At 43.7% G+C, this 20,758-nt stretch overlaps 1 protein-coding gene and 1 long non-coding RNA gene across 5 annotated transcripts in view; one reads left to right on the top strand and one right to left on the bottom strand.

Annotated features, from left to right (window-relative positions):
- Positions 1-3,404, bottom strand: part of LOC135184814 (uncharacterized) — a 68,320-nt gene extending 64,916 nt beyond the window's left edge. For 2 of the 4 annotated variants that reach the window (XR_010306199.1, XR_010306198.1), the window contains exon 1: positions 3,201-3,399. This is a non-coding gene — a long non-coding RNA (uncharacterized LOC135184814). Of the gene's footprint in view, positions 1-3,200 lie in introns of all 4 variants that reach the window. The other 2 variants (XR_010306197.1, XR_010306195.1) reach the window with 2 other exon arrangements.
- A 2,876-nt stretch (positions 3,405-6,280) lies between these two features.
- Positions 6,281-20,758, top strand: part of ADTRP (androgen dependent TFPI regulating protein) — a 35,830-nt gene continuing 21,352 nt past the window's right edge. Inside the window, exons 1-3 of the mRNA XM_064160925.1 lie at positions 6,281-6,433; positions 15,677-15,811; positions 17,614-17,715. Coding sequence (XP_064016995.1) covers positions 6,281-6,433; positions 15,677-15,811; positions 17,614-17,715 — 390 coding nt within the window. The remainder of the gene's footprint in view (positions 6,434-15,676; positions 15,812-17,613; positions 17,716-20,758) is intronic.

Raw genomic sequence — 20,758 nt, 5'->3', positions numbered from 1 at the left:
ACAGTACACACAAATTGCAGGTAGGTACTGTGTGTCTGAACTGGGTACTACCTAGTGCAGCCATTTGGACAGTAAGTGATGTACCACAGTCCATTGGGGAGGTACAAAAAGCCACCCAGATGGAAAGATCTGTGCCAGTTGAGAACTACAGTGGGAGTGCACACATGTGAAGGCCAAGAAAAATCTGGGGGAAGTGGACTGACTCCCTCAGAGACACTGGTGTTGGGAAGCATTGTTACATGGTGGTCAGTCCTGATGATCAGGCTAAGGAATGAAGGGGAGGAAGTAGGCCTCTTCAGTGTGGGGGAACAGGATATGATGTGTACAGAGGTTTGCTCCAAACATGACCTTTTCCCATCCCATCTTACAATCATAGAATAATTTTTGGTTGGAAAAGACCTGGCACATAATCAAGTTCAACTGTTATCCCAGTACTGCCAAATCCACCACTAAACACCTTGGCACTATATCTAGACATCTTTAAGTACCTCCAAGGATGGTGAATCCACCACTCCCTGGGCATCCTGTTACAGGCCATGACAACCCTTTTGAGAAAGACATTTCCCCTTGTATTCAAACACACACACTGGTGCAACCTGAGGCTGTGTCCTCTTGTCCTGTAACTTGTTACTTGAGTAAAGAAACTGACCTCCATCTTCCTATAACCTCCTTTCAGGTAGTTGTAGAGAGTGAGATGGTCTCTTATGATCCTCCTTTTCTCCAGACTAAACAATCCAGTTCCTTCAGACTTTTATCACAACAGTTTTGCTTTAGACCCTTCACCAGCCTCATTACCTTTCTTTAGACACGTTCCAGCACCTCAGGGTGCTTCTTGTAGTAAGTGCCTAATTTAGGTGAGGCAGTTAACAAGGTGGGAATTACAAAATATGTAGTTATTTTATTTCCAAAAAGCCCTGCTCATAAACTATATACAAACTAGTTAAATTTGGGTTGTAGTATGTTATGAAACATCTATTTGCAAGATAAGTTGGCATATTCTTGGCCCCCTCTAGAAAGGGCAAAGGAAAAGCCACAGCATTTCTTGGCTTGCCCACCATGATTGTCTAGTTGAAAGGAGTCTAATGAGAGCCAGTTGTACCTTGCATGTCCAAAAGCTAACAAATTCCCTGGCATCTCTTCCCTAGTGCACTGTGATATAAATGTTTGTTTTGCTCCAAATTTCAGATTGTTTGGTGCGTGGTTGGAGTAGATGATCTCTAGGATCCTTCCAGCCTAAGCCATTCTATGATGTTTCTAAATTAGAATCACAGAATGTGAGAGTTTGGAAGGGACCTCAAAAGATCAACTAGTTCAACCCCCCATGCCAGAGTAGGATCACCTAGAGTAGGTCACCCAGGTAGGTTTTGAATGTTTCTGGTGAAGAAGACTGCACTACCTCTCTGGGCAGCCTGTGCCATTGTTCTGTCTCCCTCACAGTGAAAAAGCCTTCCCTTATGTTTGTGTGAAATCTCCAATACAAATAATCAAATCTAAATTTTGCATCTCTGACAGAGAAAGGAAAATGTAAAATTGAGAAGCAACACTACATATCTCCTCAACAAGTATACAAGTTCTTGGAAGCTGTTCAGAATCGATGGAAACTATGACTTTTATTTCTAAGCAATATCCACCTTGCCAAGAAAAGGCTATTGGGGTTTGGTGATAAGGCAAATAATTGCTCCTTTGCACTGCGAGTTAGAGATAATGAGATAGGCAAGCATTTCTCCAATCAATTGTTTCCAGTTTCAGCATACCTACTTTTAGAACCCAAGTTGCTAGCTTAAAAGGCTTTGTTTTGATTAGTGTCAGAATTTTCATTCATTTAAGGAAGTCAGAAATGTCAAATTATTGTTACACAGGAAGCTTTGTTTCTGGATCAGACTGACACTTCGTTTAGCAGCCTGAATAAACATCTAGTTTAAAAGCCGATGAAACACAGTGTAGAGGGAGAAACTCTGAAATCTGAGCAAGTGCTTCCCGCTACCAAAACTAGTTTCTGCTTGTACACAGTCAGCACTTTTGCATATTTGCAAAATACCTGTGGAATGCTGGCATTTTAGAGCAATTAAAATAACCCCACAAACAAATTCAAAACAAGCATACCGAGATAAAACAATCCACTTCCTGTCCTCCATGATCCAAGATAAAGAGGAGAGGCCTGTGCAAGAGGCTTTGTAACATCTCTTTCAACTGTACAATCATAGAATCAACCAGGTTGGAAGAGACCTCAAAGATCATCCAGTCCAACCTATCCCCCAGCCCTATCCAGTCAGCTAGACCATGGCACTAAGTGCCTCAGCCAGGCTTTTCTTGAACACCTCTGGGGACGATGCCTCCACCACCTCCCTGGGGTTTTTTTAGAAGGACAACGAAGCCTATGAAGGGCATACAGAGCAAGCTCTATGTAAAGTGGCTAGGGGAACCAGGGTTGTCTATTCTGGAAGCAACTCTTATTTCTTGCCACATATGGCAGGTAGACACTGCACCATTGCTCATTTTCAGATTTGTAGTGAAATATCTCGAGATATTTTTATCAATATTCATTAGTTATGACTGCCACTGATATATTGCTGGGCAAGGCCCTCAGCTTTTATTAGCAATTAAAACATTTTTACACTTGTGGCTCACACAGCTGTGAGGAAGAGTTGGAAAACTCACTCCTAAAAGCTACTAAAGCCCAAGACAAAAAGCCAAGGAGAATTAAATCTTGTGAATTACACTAACCACATGATTTGGGGAAGTTTGCCTCAGGATTTGAGAATGCCTGGAGCAGACTATGCCCAGCTGGCAATTATGTCAATTATGTTTCATTTCATACATCAGGATTGTCACAGAGTGAATCGTTACTATGGGTGTCCTCAGGGACATACTGCTCAGGCAGCCTAGTGCTACATGCTAAAAAGCTCCCTTGGCTGATGCCTATCAGAAAATGCATGAACATAGGCCCCTTTGTAACCCACAACCTAACCAGTACCTAACAGAAACAGTGTATGTTGACTCTGAACACGCTCACATAACATACAGAGGATGTGGTAGTAAGAACAACTCCAAGTCCTGCTTTCAAGGAATTACCCTTAACACAAGCCAGCTTATGACTGCAGTTAATTAAAAATAGATAAATTATGAAATCCACACAAGATAACAGAATTGCATTGAGGATAGAAACAAGTGGCAGAAAGCTGAAAGACAAATGTACTTACTTAACTCCATGTCTTCTTTGCTCTACAAAGGCCCTCTGATAGAGGCAACTCCCAGTTGAGTATCAATCCCTTGTTCTTAGACTGTAGTTAGAAAGGAGAGCAAGGCACAAAGATCCACTTCTGCTTTTCACAGTATCCAAACCATGCCTTGGGCTTTTCTTGGCTTTAAATCTTTTTCTCCTGCCTCGCCTTAGCTGCTGTCACCTGCCAGCAATTTCCTGCTCTCACTCTGGGAGCTCCCAATTTGCTTTAGCACAACGTTAGCTGTCCCTGCTCAAATCAGATGATCATTACCCCTGAAACAGGTTGGGAGCACTGGCAGAGTGAATGAATATGGCTCAGGTCCAGGGGAGGAGCAGATGTGAGCTGGGATGTTGTACCAAGCAGGTGGAAAATAGTGTTTGCCTAAACGATCCCAGTAGGTCTGTGGCAGCATGTCTCCCTCAGTGTGCTCCTTCTTTCTTCCTTCTCTCCACTTCCCAGAGAAACTTTGTGGCTGAATTTCCTGTTCTGTTGAGCTATGAGTAGATGTTTATGGATGGAGAGAGGGCTAGCAGGTTGAGGGGAGGGTATTCTGCCCCTCTACTCCATTCTGGTGAAACCCTACCTGCAGTGTTGTGTCCATCTCAGGAGCCTTTGGCACAATAAAGACATGGATGTGATGGAGTGGTGCAGAGCAGACCACCAGAAAAAAATGATCAGAAGGCTGGAACACCTCTGCTGTGAGGACAGGCTGAGAGTGTTGGTGCTGTTAATCCTGGGGAAGAAAAGGGTGGTTGGTTTAAACTGAAGGGAGATTCAGACTAGATACAGTGAAGGCATTTTTTATGCTGAGGGTGGTGAAACACTGGCACAGCTTGCCTAGAGAGGTGGTAGATGCCCCACCTCTGGACACATTCCAGGTCAGGTTGAACATGGCTCTGAGAAACCTGAAGGCATAGATATGACCTTTCAAGCATATTTGCTTGCTGCAGGGAAATTGCAAAGACTCCAGGAACCGTGGGGTGTTAGACTTCAGCTCCTATCTGGCACTCAGCCTTTCTCTGCTATTTTTTTACATCCAAACTTTATCCCTTATCTCAGCTGAAGGATATGTATCTTGCTTCTGGTACATGGGAAAACAAAGCAGATGGTCTCAGTCTGTGGGACAGGTGTCCACATCAGAAAACTGTCACTGTACTTGACACCTTCCCAGCCACACTGGCCAAAATCTTCCCGAAAAGAAAAAACATACCTTGCCACTTTGCATACATTTACATTAATTTACATGCATTTGGGCACCTACTGAGCAGAAGCACATGCCTTCCCATTTTAAAAGTTGCACTACAGCAAAACCTGGAAAAGATTGACCTGAAGATCGCTGGTGAAGTACTGGGCACTTGGTGCCTTTGATATACAGGTGACTAATAAAAAAGGCCTTTCTATGCCAGAAGTCTTGTTCTTGCCTTTTGTCCCAAGGATCAGCCTTAAGGAGAAGGAGTAGCTGAAGCAGCTCAGGACAGCACTGCCCCTCCCTAGAAAGTTTTTAAAGGCATCTGAAAGCTCTTTTCTTCTAGAAAAAGATTGGTGACACAACAGAATCCAAAAAAACATATTCTTAATCTCTGTTTAAATGTTTTTTTTTCTTTTTGTGTTTTTTTTTTCCTCCAGCAAGAGATTTTCTCCTCCAACCTCAACCAGTCACCATAAGGTCCCCATGCTAATTCTTCCTAAGAGAGGGATTGCGATGATTGGAGTGCCTGCGAAATCTGAGTGTGAGTAATCTGAATTAGGGGAGAAGTAAATGAAACACAGAGGGACACTGAAGTGCCTCAGCACAACATTGCTTTCTGAGTTCACAGGAAATCATCCCGTGTGGAGCCTTACATCCGATACTGGGGAAACAAACAACAAAGCAAGATAAAACCCCAAAGAAACCGAAACAGAACAGATTGCTCAATGCTGTCTGTAGGCCAGTTGGAAGGGTGTAAAAATCAGATTTCTTACTGCAGTCTGCTTGGCCGAAGCCCAATGCTGCCCACAGGGACAGTGTCCACTCTTCTCACCCTGTCACTGTCCTGCATGGGAGTGCCTGGGCCACGTGCTAGGGCATGGGCCTTGCTCCTTAGCAAAGTCCCACATGAAATGCTGCAATTACAGAGACTCAGGCCTAAACAGGAAATTCTCTGTGCTTTTCAGGGCTTGATGAGGCAGAAGGGGATGAAAATGAACATTAGCATGGGAACCTGTTTGATTGCTTAATTTTTATGGTCATTGGCAGAGTATTGGTTCTTCTGTACCCCAGTGCTGATAGTATGATAACATTGCACCTGGAGGAGGGACTGTCTGAAGGTGGATAGAAGCAAGTAGGCAAGATGCTCTGCTCTGTTCTTAGGATTTGTTATTCAAGGCCATCTTTGCCAAGGTTTCAAAGAGACTTGGTTTGTCCAACCTGCTGTGTGTGCTTGCGACAATGCTCACAGTGATTGTCAACCCCCAAGGACCTTTGCCTGTGAATCCACTCAGCTTCCTCACCACCTCCATAGCCTATTAGCAAATCAGCTTTTTACTTTTCTTGTTTCACAGGCTGTTATGTTTCCCACTTGTTCTTTTGGTATGAGGGAAGAACAGTCACAGAGTCTTCCCAAGATGAGCTAAAGATGTGGCTGCACCCTTGGCTATGAGTGAGGAAGATGATGCTTGTCTTCACTCACTACAACAGCCTGTTACACAAAGCCAGCAGCAAAGCTCCCCCTACTTCTGAAAAAAAAAAAAAACACAAACCACAAACACCCCAAAAAACTTATGTAACTCTGCAGCTAATCTTCCCTAATCTTTGCTAATCTTGAGCAAGGCATTTAAATCTGGGCAATAAGCCTGTTCTTGCCCACCCCCAGCCTTGCTGTACAGCAGGAAGAGAAACAAATAGAAGCAAAATTCACAGCCTCCTGACTGTTCCTTTCGATGAGTGAGGTGGCAACAGGTCCTGAGCCTGCTCCTGAGTAAACCCTCCTGCCCTGCTATTTCCCGTGCATAGCCTCTGAGGACCTTAAGGGAAAAGCAGCTTTTAGGATCGATTATCACTTCCTGTCAGCTAAAGGATGGGAATCTCTACCATCACAATGTACCATTGCCTTGCCTTTGTCTGGTACTTTTTTGTTGCCTATTCAATCACACACGTAAGCACAGAAGAGCGGCCATCTGAAGTGTTCCTTTATGGTGGGCAGTGGAAATATTTGACAGTCCTCAATCTGGTAAGCAAATCGTGTTGTACAGTGATACCAATATGTCTGTTTGTTTGTCTGCCATCTGTGCCTCAAGACATATGCAGCTGGTGTATTTGCTGCTGTTAAACTGTTTCCTTTAACGATTTATACCCCAAAGGAAAGTAAGTAGGGATCCATGCTTGTGCTGTGAAATGTACTGACAGGTTTTATGCAGAAAGAACACTGGCAAGCTGCTTGACTTTTAGAAAGTCTGCTGTAGCTGGCCACCTCCATGTGAAAGAGACAAGCTGTCAGTATGGAGAGGAACAGAAAGGTGGGGTATGTCCAGCCAAAAATGTGCGAGTTTGCTCCATGTTATCAAACCCTGAATTCAATACATGTTGTAATGCTGCTTGGAGATTTACTTGGATTTTTTTTTTAATAAGCTTTCATGTCCTGTGAATTACAGAAAATGTAGAACAAAGTATAGCATTGTGCTAATTTAGCCATTCAGAGTACGTGTTTAGTTTGACAATCAGTTGAGAGCATGAAGGAAAGAAATTCCAACCTCTGAGAGAAGTGCTTGTGACTTTATCACGTGTCTTAACAGTGCTATCAACTGCAGTTCCTAAAAGTACACAGAAGAACGTAAACTGTGATGTGGTCTGGTTGTCCTAATGTGCTAATGTTGTACAAGCTAGAAATCAAAGTGTAAGCACGTGAGACACCCTGGAGCAGAATGTTTGTACACAATCCAAGAGGGTCATTTGTGAATTGTGGCAGTGGGGTGGAAAGTCTGGAAGCACGTGAGACACCCTGGAGCAGAATGTTTGTACACAATCCAAGAGGGTCATTTGTGAATTGTGGCAGTGGGGTGGAAAGTCTGGACGCGTGGAGAGGGTTGCTACAAGGGACAAATTTCAGGGGCACTTACTAATCGCAAGGATGACTACAGGATCTCCCATAGCCTTTCTTCTGGATCTCAAGGATGACTACAGGATCTCCCATAGCCTTTCTTCTGAATCTCAAGGATGACTACAGGATCTCCCATAGCCTTTCTTCTGAATCTCAAGGATGACTACAGGATCTCCCATAGCCTTTCTTCTGAATCTCAAGGATGACTACAGGATCTCCCATAGCCTTTCTTCTGAATCTCAAGGATGACTACAGGATCTCCCATAGCCTTACTTCTCTTCCATGTGATCATGAGAGCTAAATACCAGTGAGTGGTCTGGCCCAGCACATCTATTTGTCTTGACTTTTACTCTGCAGAAGGAGACATCTCATGGTGAATAGTAGTTCCCAGCTTGCCTCCCCAGCTTCAAGTGGGGCTTTGGGAGATACCCAGAAGGTCAGGAAATTTGGATTCCTTATAATCTTGAGCATTCAGTGACTGTTAAATATTTGCAACCAAGAGGCGGTGAATGACATGTGAGGCTGCTAACAACAGCACAGGCTTCAGGAAGCCACTGTGCTCTTTTCAGTGGGCAAGCTGACTGTGGAAGGATGAGAGCACATGTATTGCTGAAGTCAGGGTAGTTTATGTATGGTTTGCTGCTGTGTTGTCTTTGTATCAGTACATGTATGCTTTTTGTGGTACTTAAAACATTTATTTTTCTGAGATGTGAGCAATCAAACAGTCAGGATTCAAGTTTCTGAAGGATATTCAGTTTGTCTTGCTTGGACATATCAATAGACTAAAGCCACCAGCCAAGACTCCATCAAGGGACTGCTTGTCCAGCTCTTCTCCTTTGTTTTATTTGGGAAAGCTGAACCCATTAAAATATCATATATACTTTCATGCAAAACAGCATCTCCATTCCCATTCCCTGGCACCATTGTATTGAGATTGAACACCCAGTATATGACATCTCTCTAAAGCCTGGCATCAAGAAGAGAAAGCAAGGAACTTCCAGTATTTTGGATGCAGAAGTACTCACTGAAAGCATCACTCAGCTTCCCATAGTGACCAGCAGTGGATGATGAGGGAAAGGCTGCGCAAGACAAGAGCCTGTGTAAGCACAAAATGAACTTTCCGTGGCTCTTCCCATACATTGGCATATTGATTTCCCCGGACAAAAAACCAAATCCAAGCCAAGGTAGGTAACACTCACTCAAAGCTTTTCTCTCATCTATCTAAAGGAAAATCATACCTGTTAATACTTGTGGTAATGCCCAGCAACAGGACCAGGGGCAGTGGGCACAGACTGGAACAGAGAAGGATCCATCTCACCTATGAAGGTGCTGCAGCACTGAACCAGGCTGTGCAGAGAGATTATGGAGTCTCCTTGTCTGGAGAGATTCCAAACCTGCCTGGACACAGTCCTGGACAACTTTTTCTGGGTGACCCTGCTTCAGCAGGGGAGTTGGATAATCTCCAGAGGTCCTTTGCTAGCCCCAGCATGATGTTGTTTTGTGATTCTGGGGGTATCCTGTGGCAATGAGTGCCTCATGTTGAAAGAGCAACCATTTTGTTGTTGTAAACCTGTTGCCTGACAACAGCAGTGGACGCCTCTTTATTGTTATAATCTAATCACCTGTCCCTGTTCACTTTTTCTTGGCCATTCATTAGATACCTCTGCCAGGTTTTCCTCTCAGTTACTGTCTGCAAGGTGGAAGTCTGAGCCTTTTTCATCTCTCTTCACAAAGGGCTACTTTCATTAAAGCATCCTTGTCACCCTTTGCAGTAGATTTTCTAGTTTCAGGAAGGGGTAAGTAGGACAGGCTGCAGTGGTTGAGCTGTGAGCATAGCATGGATTTATACAGTGGCCTAAAGGTGTTTCCTTTGTTTCTCCTTAAAAACTCTTAGCTCTCCATTTGTCTTTTTTGATTACTGGTGAGCAAGAAGCTGGCAGTTTGGGAGAGCTACCCACAGTGAGTCAAACATTCCTTTCCTGGGTGGTGGAAGTTCATATAGAACTCACTGTTGAAAAATTTATAATTGAAGTTGATTTTCTTATATTGTTTTTTTTAATGAACTACATTACACTGCATTTACCAACACTGATTTTCACCTGCTATTTGATCTCTCATGTGCTCAGTATCCTGAGAGTTTTTAGCTATTTTGCAGTCAGGCTTCACTTTGACAGAAAAAAAAAAGGAAGAAAAAAAGATTTACAAAGCTTTACCACCTCACTCTTTGGTCCCTTCCCCAGCTCGTTTATGGATCTAATGAACAGCTTGAGTCTCATTAAATCTCTGTGAGCAGGGGTCTTTGCTCTACTTCTCCAGTCCTTTGTCTGCCATCTTTTAACCACGTATTGATCTGATTCTGATACTAAAATGGAGCTATCAGATAGAGTTTTGTTTTGGGCTGAAGACGCTTCCCATATCTCACAGAAAATGTGGCAATGGGGCAGGGTGTGCAAAATGTCCTTCTTTTACAGACATGTGGTTTTGGTCAGGAATGACTTCCCAAAAAAGGGAAAGAGCCTGGAGAGAGAAATGCCCTCATATCCTCTTCTTGCAATGATCTGGACAGCATTTGTTGGTATCTCCAGATGGCAAAAGTTTACTGAGCTGCTGTAAGAGGAGGAGGTTGAGAAGAAAGCAGTCCTGAGGAGAACGCCCTGGGGGTCCTGGTGGATAACAAGTTAACTGTGGCACAGCAATGTGCCCTTGTGTTCAAGAAGGCCAATGGGATCCTGGGGTGTATTAGGAAGAGTGTGTCCAGCAGATCAAGAGAGGTTCTCCTCCCTCTCTACTCTGCCCTGATGAGAACTCATCTTGAATACTGTGTTCAGTTTTGGGATCTCCAGTTTAAGAAGGACATGGATCTACTGGAGAGTGTCCAGCAGAGGGCTACAAGGTTGGAGGGCATGGCTTATGAGGAGAGGCTGAGGGACCTGGAGAAGACTGAGAGGGGATTTGATAAATGTTTATAAATATCTGAAGGCTGGCCAGGAGCAGGGGGACAGGCCCTGCTCACTTGCTCCCTGTGATAAGACAAGGAGCAATGGGTGTAAATTGCAGCACAGGGGGGTCCACCTCAACACAAGGTGGGTCACAGAGCACTGGAATAGGCTTCCCAGAAAGGTTGTGCAGTCTCCTTCTCTGCAGACTTTCAAGGCCTGTCTGGATGTGTTCCTCTGTGATCTGTGTTAGATAGTATTGTCCTGCTCTGGCAGGGGGGTTGGACTCAGTGATCTCTTTGGGTCCCTTCCAACCCCTAACATCCTGTGAGCCTGTCAAGACAGTATGGTCGAGGGGACCATGGAGCTCCCTGTGGGGCTCCACAAGACCTAAAAGAGTAGTCCCATGGTTTGGCATTAAGGTGCTCCTTCTTGCTGCTGAGGGACATCAAGAAACAAGAATACAGACATCCATCATGTATACACCTGAGGTGTTGCATTTCTGCACCTTTGGAAGGAGTGCCATGAATGGGGAGCAATAATTCCATACATCAGTTGTTTGGAATTGATCTGCTGAAAAGCAGCCCTGCAGAGAAGGACCTGTGAGTCCTGGTGGACAAGAGGTTCACCATGAGCCAGCACTGTGGCATTGTGGCCAAGAAGGCCAATGGTATCCTGAAGTGTGTTAAGAAGAGTGTGGCCAACAGATTGAGGGAGGCTCTTCTAGAACCCTCTCTACACTGCCCTGGTGAGGCCACAGATGGAGTATTGCATCCACTTCTGGGCTCCTCAGCTGAAGAGGGACAGAGAGCTACTGGAGAGAGTCCTGTGGAGGGCCACAAAATAATTAGGGGACTGGAGCATCTCTGTTACAAGGAAAAGCTGAGAGACCTGAGGATCTGTGGCCTGGGGGAAAAAAAAAAAGACTGAAAGGGGATCTCATAAATGCATATAAATATCTAAGCGGTGGAGGTCATGAGGATGAGGCTGGGCATTTTTAGTGGTGTCCAGTGATAGAACAATGAGCAGTGGGTGCAAACTAGAACACAGGAGGTTTCTCTTGAACTCAAAGTATAATTTCTTTGAGGATGCTAGAGCACTGGAACAGGCTGCCCAAAGAGGTTGTGGAGTCTCCTTCTCTGGAGACTTTAAAAAACTGACTCTGTTCCTGTGCCACACAGTCTAGGCATACCTGCATTGGTAGGGAGGTTGGACTAGATGATCTGCAGAGGTCCCTTCCAATTCCTAGCATTCTGTGATCCTATGAATTGCATTGGGATGCTGGGGAAGGACATCACTCATAACCCACAGGGTTGCACGTGCTTGTGGAGCTGCTGATGGGCTGAGTTGTGCCATGAAGGCTTCCCCAGAACCATATATGAAGGCTGCTTGTTGAGCTCTTCTGCCTATCTCTTGACAGACTGCAGTTGCCTGGTTCCTGGCACTGGATGGCTGAAATACTTGGAAATTTTCCCAAAAAAATTCCTCTTCAGAGTTGCATTTAAATGTGTCCTTCTGTGGAAAGCTGCTATGGCCAGCTCACTCTGATTCAAAATGGAAATACTGGGAAACATGACATTTTCTGGGGATGGAAATGCAGCTTGACTCTGAGCTCTGCTAGAGAGATGCTGGAAGAATTTCTTCTAGTTATGACCCTTTTTAGCATCTCATTCAATTCCTTGCTAGTCACGTGGCTCTCTCAAGAGAGCTACAGCTCTGACCTTACTTCAGATTCATTTATCTAGTTAATGGTCATGGCAATCAAAATTCAGAACGGCAAAAGATAAAAATATAAGTGGAATTTGTATCAAAGGAGTTCATTGACCAATTATTGAACAAGCAGAAAGGACAGACAAAACAGTTTTATATTTATCTGTCTGTGACACAGAACAGCACAAGCTGAACCATTCATTGCCTGAAATACCTGAGCTCATAAAAATCTGCTCCCTGCTGTCAGTCTATTAGTAAATCATTCCATAATGAACACACTGCTCCTTAAACAAAAGTATTAATTGCATCCCTGTCCCATTTTGTTCCGTTCCTGTCCTGTTTTACTCTGTTTGTACCCCGTTTTATTCCTTATGCTTTTGTCTGAGAACTGAAATACCTCTCAAGTCTCCTGAAAGCTACTTTTTATTTCTTGCAAGATAGACCCAGTATTTAGCATGTGTATTTTCCAGTCACTATCATGTGTCTATGCTAAATGTTGATTGTTATGTCTAATAGCCTGCTCAAAATACTGGATTTATCTCCCCCTCTTTAAGGGCAGAGCTTGGAGCCCGATTTATTTGTACTAGTTGGAAATTTCAATATACACATATGGCTAGATCCTATACGTGAAAGTAAATCATGTCAGGTTGGTTAAACAGAAACACCTCTTTAATCACTGCAGCAGATAAAAAAATCAGGTTTGTCTTTGTCACTGCGACTTTCAGTTTGGAAAATCGATCTGACCAAATGAAGCATTTCTGCAGCACCCAGAGCCACAGAGCTCCGCAGGCTCTATGGGGAAGAACGCAGCATCTCTCCAGCAGGGATAACCATATCCACATTTTCCTCTACAGGCTTATCATTAGCTTTCTGAATGCTTCCAGTCTTCCTTCTGTTCATATGGGAATACTTTAGGGGATCCTCTTTATTTACAGCCAGTAGATTTATATTCTTCTGCCATGGATTTGTAAGCGCCAGCACTGAAATTTGCAGGACATCTGGAATAATTTGCTCTTTTCATGTCAATTTTGGTTTGGTTTGGTTTTTTCCCTTTTTGTGTCAGCGTTTTCCCACTAGTGAGGGGCTGAGAGATCTGGATGCACCTCTTAGAGCAATAAGCCTGGAAGAGCACAGATTTGGAGCTTCACTTTGGTTGTACTGGTGGTGTACCAGCCCAGACTAAGCATTACTAGGAATGGTTCTTACTAGGTTCAGTTTTCTGGCTTGAACATGGCTCGTGTGTTCTTCCACCCCTCCTGGAAATGGAGAGTAACCACAAACTAACTGAAACCCCTTTCAGCCCAGTGATGGACAAGGGTAGAGTTGTGAGCAGTGCAAAACCAAGCTTCTGAAACTTAAGTTCAGACTTCTTCAGGAGTTTTTTCCTCTCCATGTTCAGCCAGGGAAAGAGGTCAGGTTACACATTCAGATAAGCAATTTCCATGCAGAAGATAACATCAGCTTCCCCTGGACATAACAGAATACTTACCAGGCTGAGACTGTGGCTGTTTCGGAACTGTTTCTTTTCAGAAATGTTTGTTTTAGTTAACTTTGAAGAGGGGGGAAGAAGCAGCAGCCTATCCATGTCCCATGATTTATGTAAGGCTGACCATGAACAAGATAATAATAGCCCCATCCTCTGGGAACCAGGCCTCTCCCTAATTGCTTTATTGGCAATTAGTCACCATGTGTCACTAGACTGTCACCACCCTCACGTTCATTTTTCATGCTTTTTACAGAAAGTTACTGCTGGCTTTACAGGGTGTAACAAGAGCTTCTGTTTATTACTGGGCTTTTCTTAGCTCTTCAGCTTAATTCTGCTGTCCTGGTGGGGCCGAGGACTTGGGCAGACATTTGGGTGGAACATGGGCTTGAGTCTAACTATGCTGTGCCCCACAATAGAATTATCTGAGCTAAAACTGTGACTTGGAGGGCTGAATCCCAAGTGACTGAACTTATGTCTGCAGTTACAGAGGCTAATTGTGATTATGGGGAGAGAGTGAGCAAGGCACAGTTAAAAGAGTTGGTTTGAGTGCCTCAGAACTGAACCAAACCATATGTGGGTTTTGATGAAACTGTTTTGAGTTGTTTTATACAAAAATGTGACTCTTCACTCCATGCTCTGAGAGGAAACACGAGGGTTTGCAGCTGAACTGTGTGGTGCATGACTTCCAAAAAACTCATCTTGGGTGACTCTGGGCCCACCACCCAGCCTGCATTAACACCTCACTACCCCCACCACTGTGGGTGTGTGCAGAGAGCAGGGACACTCCACTGGTGACAGCTGGCTGCAGTCTGGCGACCATCTATACTGCAGGAAGAACAGGAGAGGAAGTATAAACCTTCTCCCTTTGCTGGGAAGCCACAGAATGCATAGGGGTAGTTGCAGATAACTGCAGGGACACTGGCTGTGCAAACTATGGTCATTTTCCATCCTAGGAAGACTTAATCTCTGCAAACTAAAGCTTGCAGAAACTCTGGCTTGGTGAAATCATAGCTCCCTTCATTCCTCATATATTTTGATAATAAAGGGATTTCTGATGGAAAAGCATTGCACTAATTTTGGCCCCTCCCAAGCACCACCCTTCTCGGCTCCTTCAGAAACTGATGAAGTAACTGGCCACCACTTCAGATGATTTGCTCCAAATAAGTATCTGATTCAGAGTAAGATCATGGCAAAAGAGATCTCATCCTGAAAGTGGTGACAGCCTTTTTCCATTTAAGCACTAGTTTTCAGTGGACTGCATTTCCCATATTGTACCACTCTGGGATGACCTAGCCTTGAAAAGAAGAGGCCACTCTGTAAGCTAACAGAACAGAATGAGACTCAGCATTAAGTGCAAGAGAGAAGTATTTTTCTGCAAGGCTTTGCCTTTATGTGTCTGACAAATCTGGTTCAGCTTCATCTGCTGCGTAGCGTTAGGAGAGAAAGTAATCAGGAAAGAGATGTTGGCTTAAACCACAATATTGGACATTGTGATACACAATTTGTGCATTTCTGTTTTGTTGCTGTGCACTTACCTAGTTCTTTACCAAATCCTCCTAGCACTCTCCCCAAACAACCTCCCCCTCATTATTTGTAATGGATTTAAAGGAAGATCAAACCAAACCAAACAGCACATGCACCTCCCACTCCAAAATGCCGTGTTTTTGAGTGGTTTCATTTATTCAGTCGAGCTTAGGAAAGTTTGAGTGTCTACTAAGCACTTGATATCCTTCCCTGAATCCCTGTAAGTTCCAGCAAAAGAGGTTTTGGGTTTGATAATTTTTGCACCTTTTTCTTGTGGTAGAACATTTGTTGTTTGACACTATGAGTCCCTGGAAAGCAGGCCCTGTGTTGGCTAAATGGTGGGAGAACTCCCTAGCAACTACTTTACAGGAAACTTTTCCTGGTATATCGTGTTCTCTCCTGCTTCTGCTCAGATAACGTTGAACATAACCATTAATATAGGGAGTGTGAAGGAGCTGGCTTTCAACATGTCTTTCCACCTCCCCCATCTGAATCACATCACACATCTCTGTTTAGTCTGTTAAACGAGATACTGTTAAAGGTATCTCTCCAGCAACTTTATTTAATCAGTTTCAGTTAGTAAAAAAGATTTCGCCAACAGCTATTTCCCCTCATGCAGGCTTGCAGCTCACAAATACACCAGCTCCCTGAAGAGTAAGAACTGAGGAACATGCTAATTAAAACTGGATGAGTTTCCCTCATTAGTTGTAATTACTTTAGGTTTTGCAGGCTGTCTTCTATGGAGTGTCCTTCCTGGCTGATGTGTTGAGACTAATTAAGAAACTGCGATGTGCTAAGTGCGTAATTTCCAGCAGAGACCTTCTTTTCAGTGTCCTGGCTTTCCCCGTGTCCACAGTAAGTAACCTCGGTACCTAAAAACACTGTTTGCCTAAGTGATATGAGGTGTATAGCATAAGGTGTACAGAGATGAGCACTGAAGGCTTTCTTCTACCATTTGAAAATGTGTTTGAACTGTTGAAAAGAAGAACCAGTGCTGAGTCTGTTACAGCTGAAAGCAAAGACTTGCACAAACTTTAGGGTTGCTGTCTCCAAGCAGTCACAGATTGACCCCAGAGGGTGCATGAGGTGTAACCTCTCAGCTAATCTCACAGTCCAAATAGCCATGGATTTATCGACTTAGGGTATTTCTCTAAAGGGCAGCACAGGCCAGGAGGACATGAGAGGGTACCTAAGAGGCAGAACAATCTCTTGAGGTTGTTCAGCCTAGGGAAGAGAAAGCTCCGAGGAAGACCTTATTGCAATATTTCAGTACTTAAATGGGGTGCATAAGAAAGATGAGACTTTTCAGTAGGGCCTGATTTGACACTACAAGTGGTGATAGTTTATAACTAAAAGAGGGGAGATTTAGACTATTTAAGAGAAAGATACTGACTATGCTGAAGGTGGTGAAACAGTGGCACAGGTTGGCTAGAGAGGCATTAGATGCTCCATCTCTGAAAACAGTCCAGGTCAGGTTGGAAGAGTGATCTGAGCAACCTAATCTTGTTGATGTCCATGCTCAGTGCAAGGGGGTTGGACCTTTAAAGGTCCCTTCCAACCCAACCTATTCTAGGATTCTGTGATCTTGTCTGACTCCAGCATGGCACTGAAGGGAAAGAAAAGACAATAATTGGAGTCATAGCCAACATCAGATTCACCATGGCTCACCTGCTCTCTCACAGACAATGCTGTCGATCAAAATGCTGTTTATGTGGTGCTGTGGGTTGGGCAGGAACCCAGGGGTTACTTAGACGTGTAGGAACCACTTTGAGTAAAACCTGCAGCCACCTCTGAATCGCAAAGGGCTGAAAAGTGCTGTTTAAATCTGGTTCACAAGCAGCTCAGCCCACTGGCTCACTAAAAAGTTCTGTGAGGGACCGAGACACACTGGCTAATTTACCTTCCCTGCACAGCAGGGTTCACGGTGCTGCTCTCATATCCCCCTCAGGCATCCTCACTGTGCCCGCAGGACAGAGGCATAGGTAGTGTCATTCTTGCAGCATCTCAAATGCCTGATTTCCAATGCTGAGCATAAAGTGTGCTCAAATACAAAGCTAGGCCAGAAAATGCTAATCAGTTTCTAGATAACTGATAGTGAACATTTCCTCCGGTTAGGTTCTCCCACTGTAAATCCTCCTCTGTAGGGAAAAAAGTTGTATGCCCACAGTGCAGACTGCACCAGTTTGGGAATTATCGTAGGAACTGTGAAGGGTAAGTTTTATGTGAATTGTCTTACTGAGATCTGGGTTTACTTTGTTACTGAGCAGAACAAGTGCTGTGTCTTTACAGCCAGTCCCTTGAGGAAAACTCCTGGGCCATTGAGAGATCTCATCTGCAAGGAAAAAAAAAAAACAAAACAAACCACAGAAAATAAGAAAATTTAATCTAGTGTTCCTCAGAAAATATCAGTGTTGGCAGGTTATAAAGGAGGTTTTACTCACAAGATCAACACAGAACACTGAACCTCAGAGTGGATTCCTTTATGTTGTAATATGTGAGACATGCAAGTTATCTGGCAGTGTCATAATTTTTTATGTAGGAGGTGTTCTGCCTTCTCAGAAATGAAAGCAGTAGCCAGATTCTATCCAATGTGTTTATCTTCAAATTTGAGATGTCTTTAATTTTGAAATGTCTTTCATTTTGTGTTTTGGTTCCAGTTTGTGTGCATATCCTTTTGGACACTGTATACCTACAATCGAGAGCTGGTTTACCCCAAAAGCCTCGATGGAGTCATCCCACTCTGGTTAAATCATGCTATGGTGAGTAAGAAACACCTCTGCCTCTTGCAGAGAAAAGAGATATTGCAACACGTTCCACCATTTCATTGTGTCCATTTCCAGAAGAGTTTTTGCTTTCTCACCTATTTGAATCTGATGTTGAGCTGTAAGCAGCAAACAGATGCATGTGCTTGAAGCAGCACATCTCAAGAAGCCTTTTAGCACACAGTGAATCGGTGCTTGTCAAATCTCTGAAGTCAATGAAATGTTCTATAGTTGTAAGGGGAAAAAAGCCCTGAGTTATAGTAGCTCAAAGAATAAATTGTTTCTGCAAACAGAAACCTATGAAATACCAAAAAATAACTGGAGGTATAACAAAGCATTTCTTAATGTTTAAAAGAGGTGGAAGAACCAAAGAACATCTGACAGCTCTACAGCTAATAAGCTAATGTGTGTGCAGCTTTGAATAGCTGAATTGCAATGATTGTTTACAGATTTTCTATAAATACTTTCCAGATTTCTCCTTCGTTTGCTCTGCCTGTTTTTATGACGTGTGGAATAATCACATATTTCTCATCAGTCAAGTGTAAAGAGGCTGACAGTAACATGGAAACCGTGGGTGGATTGTAAGGTCAAGGAGGCCTCGTGAGAGTAATGGAAAGGGGGAAAGAAGGGAGAGGTTCAGCACTAGACTGAATCAGAGAAGCCAAAAAGAATGAAATAATTGCATAGAAGACTCATTTCTCTCCAGACTTCACTTCTTAAGTACAACACTTTGCAACCCACTGCAGCAGTTCCTGATGTGTGTTGAAGGCGAACATGGGAGGCTTTGGGGTTGCTGCCTGAGGACACTTGCTGAAGGTTTTGTGAAGCCACTTGATTTAGGACTATTCAGATGTGTGTGCCTGGAATCCAAACACAGAGGCATGTCAGCATTAATGATACTTGGAGTGATAATTGCAGCCATCATGCACTTTTAACCTCATCACCTGCTCTCTGCCCACCAATTCATCTCCACCCTTTCCAAACCTTTGCACAGATGCAAAAGGGCACCATCCTTTCTCAAAACCATTGTCCACCAAAAAGAAAGGTACCTTATGTCCTCAGTGTCATGCTGGTTTCAGGTGTGCTGTTTGGCATGGACAACAGATTGGAGTTTAAAACTGTCACAACAGCCGAGGTGCTGGGGAAGGGGAGGGTACAGGGTGGAGCTGAGAGGAGATGGGCTTCACTGCTGGCTTTAATCCCAGTGCACAGCTGAGAATTTCCCTTTTCCATTTTTAATGTTTGTTTATGACATGAGAAGGTTGAGAGGTACTAGAACACACATTTTTATTTCATGTGCAAGAATTCTTTGCAGGAATCCCTCAAACGTATTAGTTATAACTTCTTTCTTACCCTGCCAACGTTTACATTTCATAACAGAGTCATTCTGACAACAACAAAAAGCTTTTCCATTTCAGAGATGTCAAAAACAGGTGTTAAAAAAGGAAAACAATTCTTCCTCAAAATTATTTTGACGAGAGAGAAAATTCACATAAAGCAAACTGCTATCACAACCTAGTATTTTATTTCTAAAGCTCTTAATACTCTGCAGACATCTTCTGCTTGACAGTTCCTGGGTGGGAAGTTTTTGTTCCAGTCACTATCAAGCATAAAAACATCTACCAGCAGTGCAGACTGATCCTCACTAATGAGAATCCCGTGTTTTGGGACACCTTCCAACAGGTGCCTTCAGGCTCAGTTGAGGCATTTCATCCTTCCAAGTCAAAATATCTGCTGAGAACACTAGGAAGATCCAGGGAGCTCCCAACACTTTAAGGGACAGTCTCCAAGTGGTGATTGCCAAGCAGATGCTCTTTCTTTGGGATCATTGCTCTGCACGTTGCTATACTTTATGGCTCTGAGATTACAGACATTTGATGGCAGATTGAGGCAGCATCTATCTGGCTTTGGTGGAAAAAGACATGGGTGTATCAGTGGTAGACATCAGTGCCATATCATTCACAGTGGGAGTATGGGTAGTCTATTTTAATGTTGTAAATAGGGAAAGCATATGTTACTATGCAACTGAAGAATGAACCTAACATAATCACGCAAAAGCACTTCATGAATACCGAGCTCCTTGAGTTTGCAGAGATGCTGCAGCACCTTCCTTGCAAGAATGAGTTAGCCATTTATTTTTCTCACATTTACTGCTCTTAAGGTGGGGAAGTGTCATTGCCCACCTGGTAGCTCAGAGTCATACAGAGAGTGTTACATTTTAGGCATGTTTTTGCTCTCAGCAGAAACATTTGCTGGTTTGCAGAAAGGATGTCTAATGCAGAAAAGAATCTTGCTGGTATTTGAAGGATGCTAAATACTCCAAACTACCTGGGTTTGTCTCTTTGCCTTTCTACTGAGTTTAACTCAAAGGCTGCACCTCCGTTTCCACTTCTGTTCATCTGGGATAATTACGCTTTACAATCCTCATAGAATCATTTTGGTTAGATAAGACCCTTAAGACCACCAAGTCCAATTGCTACCCCAGCAATTCCAGGTTTCCACTGAATCATGTCCCTCAGCACCACATCTACATGGCTTTTAAATCCTTTCAAGGATGGCAATTCCATCACTTCCCTTGGCAGCCTGTTTCAGGACTTGACAACCCTTCAGGGAAAGAATTTTTTCTTACTATCCAACCAAAACCTCCCCTGGTGCAACTTTAGGCTGTTTCCACTTGTCTTGTAATTTCTTACTTGAGAGATCAACCCTTGTCTTGCTACCACCTCTTTCAGATAGTCATAGAGAGCAAGAAGGTCTTCCCTGAGGCTTGCATTCTTCAGACTAAACAACTGGAATCGATGCATAAGATTTGTTCCCTAAACCCTTCAGCAGCTTTGTTGCCCTTCTTGGAACATGCTCCAGCACCTCAATATCCTCCTTATAGTTAGTGGCCCTGTATTTGGGGTGTGGCCTAAGCAGTGCCAAGTACAGGGGATGAACACTGCCCTGGTCCTGCTGGCCACACTGTGTCTTGTACAAGCCAGGATGCTGTTGCATTCTTCACCACCTGGGCACACTGCTGCCTTGTATTTAGCCAACT

This window comes from Pogoniulus pusillus, chromosome 21 (assembly GCF_015220805.1).
Source record: "Pogoniulus pusillus isolate bPogPus1 chromosome 21, bPogPus1.pri, whole genome shotgun sequence".
NCBI classification, from domain to species: Eukaryota; Metazoa; Chordata; class Aves; order Piciformes; family Lybiidae; genus Pogoniulus; species Pogoniulus pusillus.
This window is presented reverse-complemented; position numbering and strand designations above follow the sequence as displayed.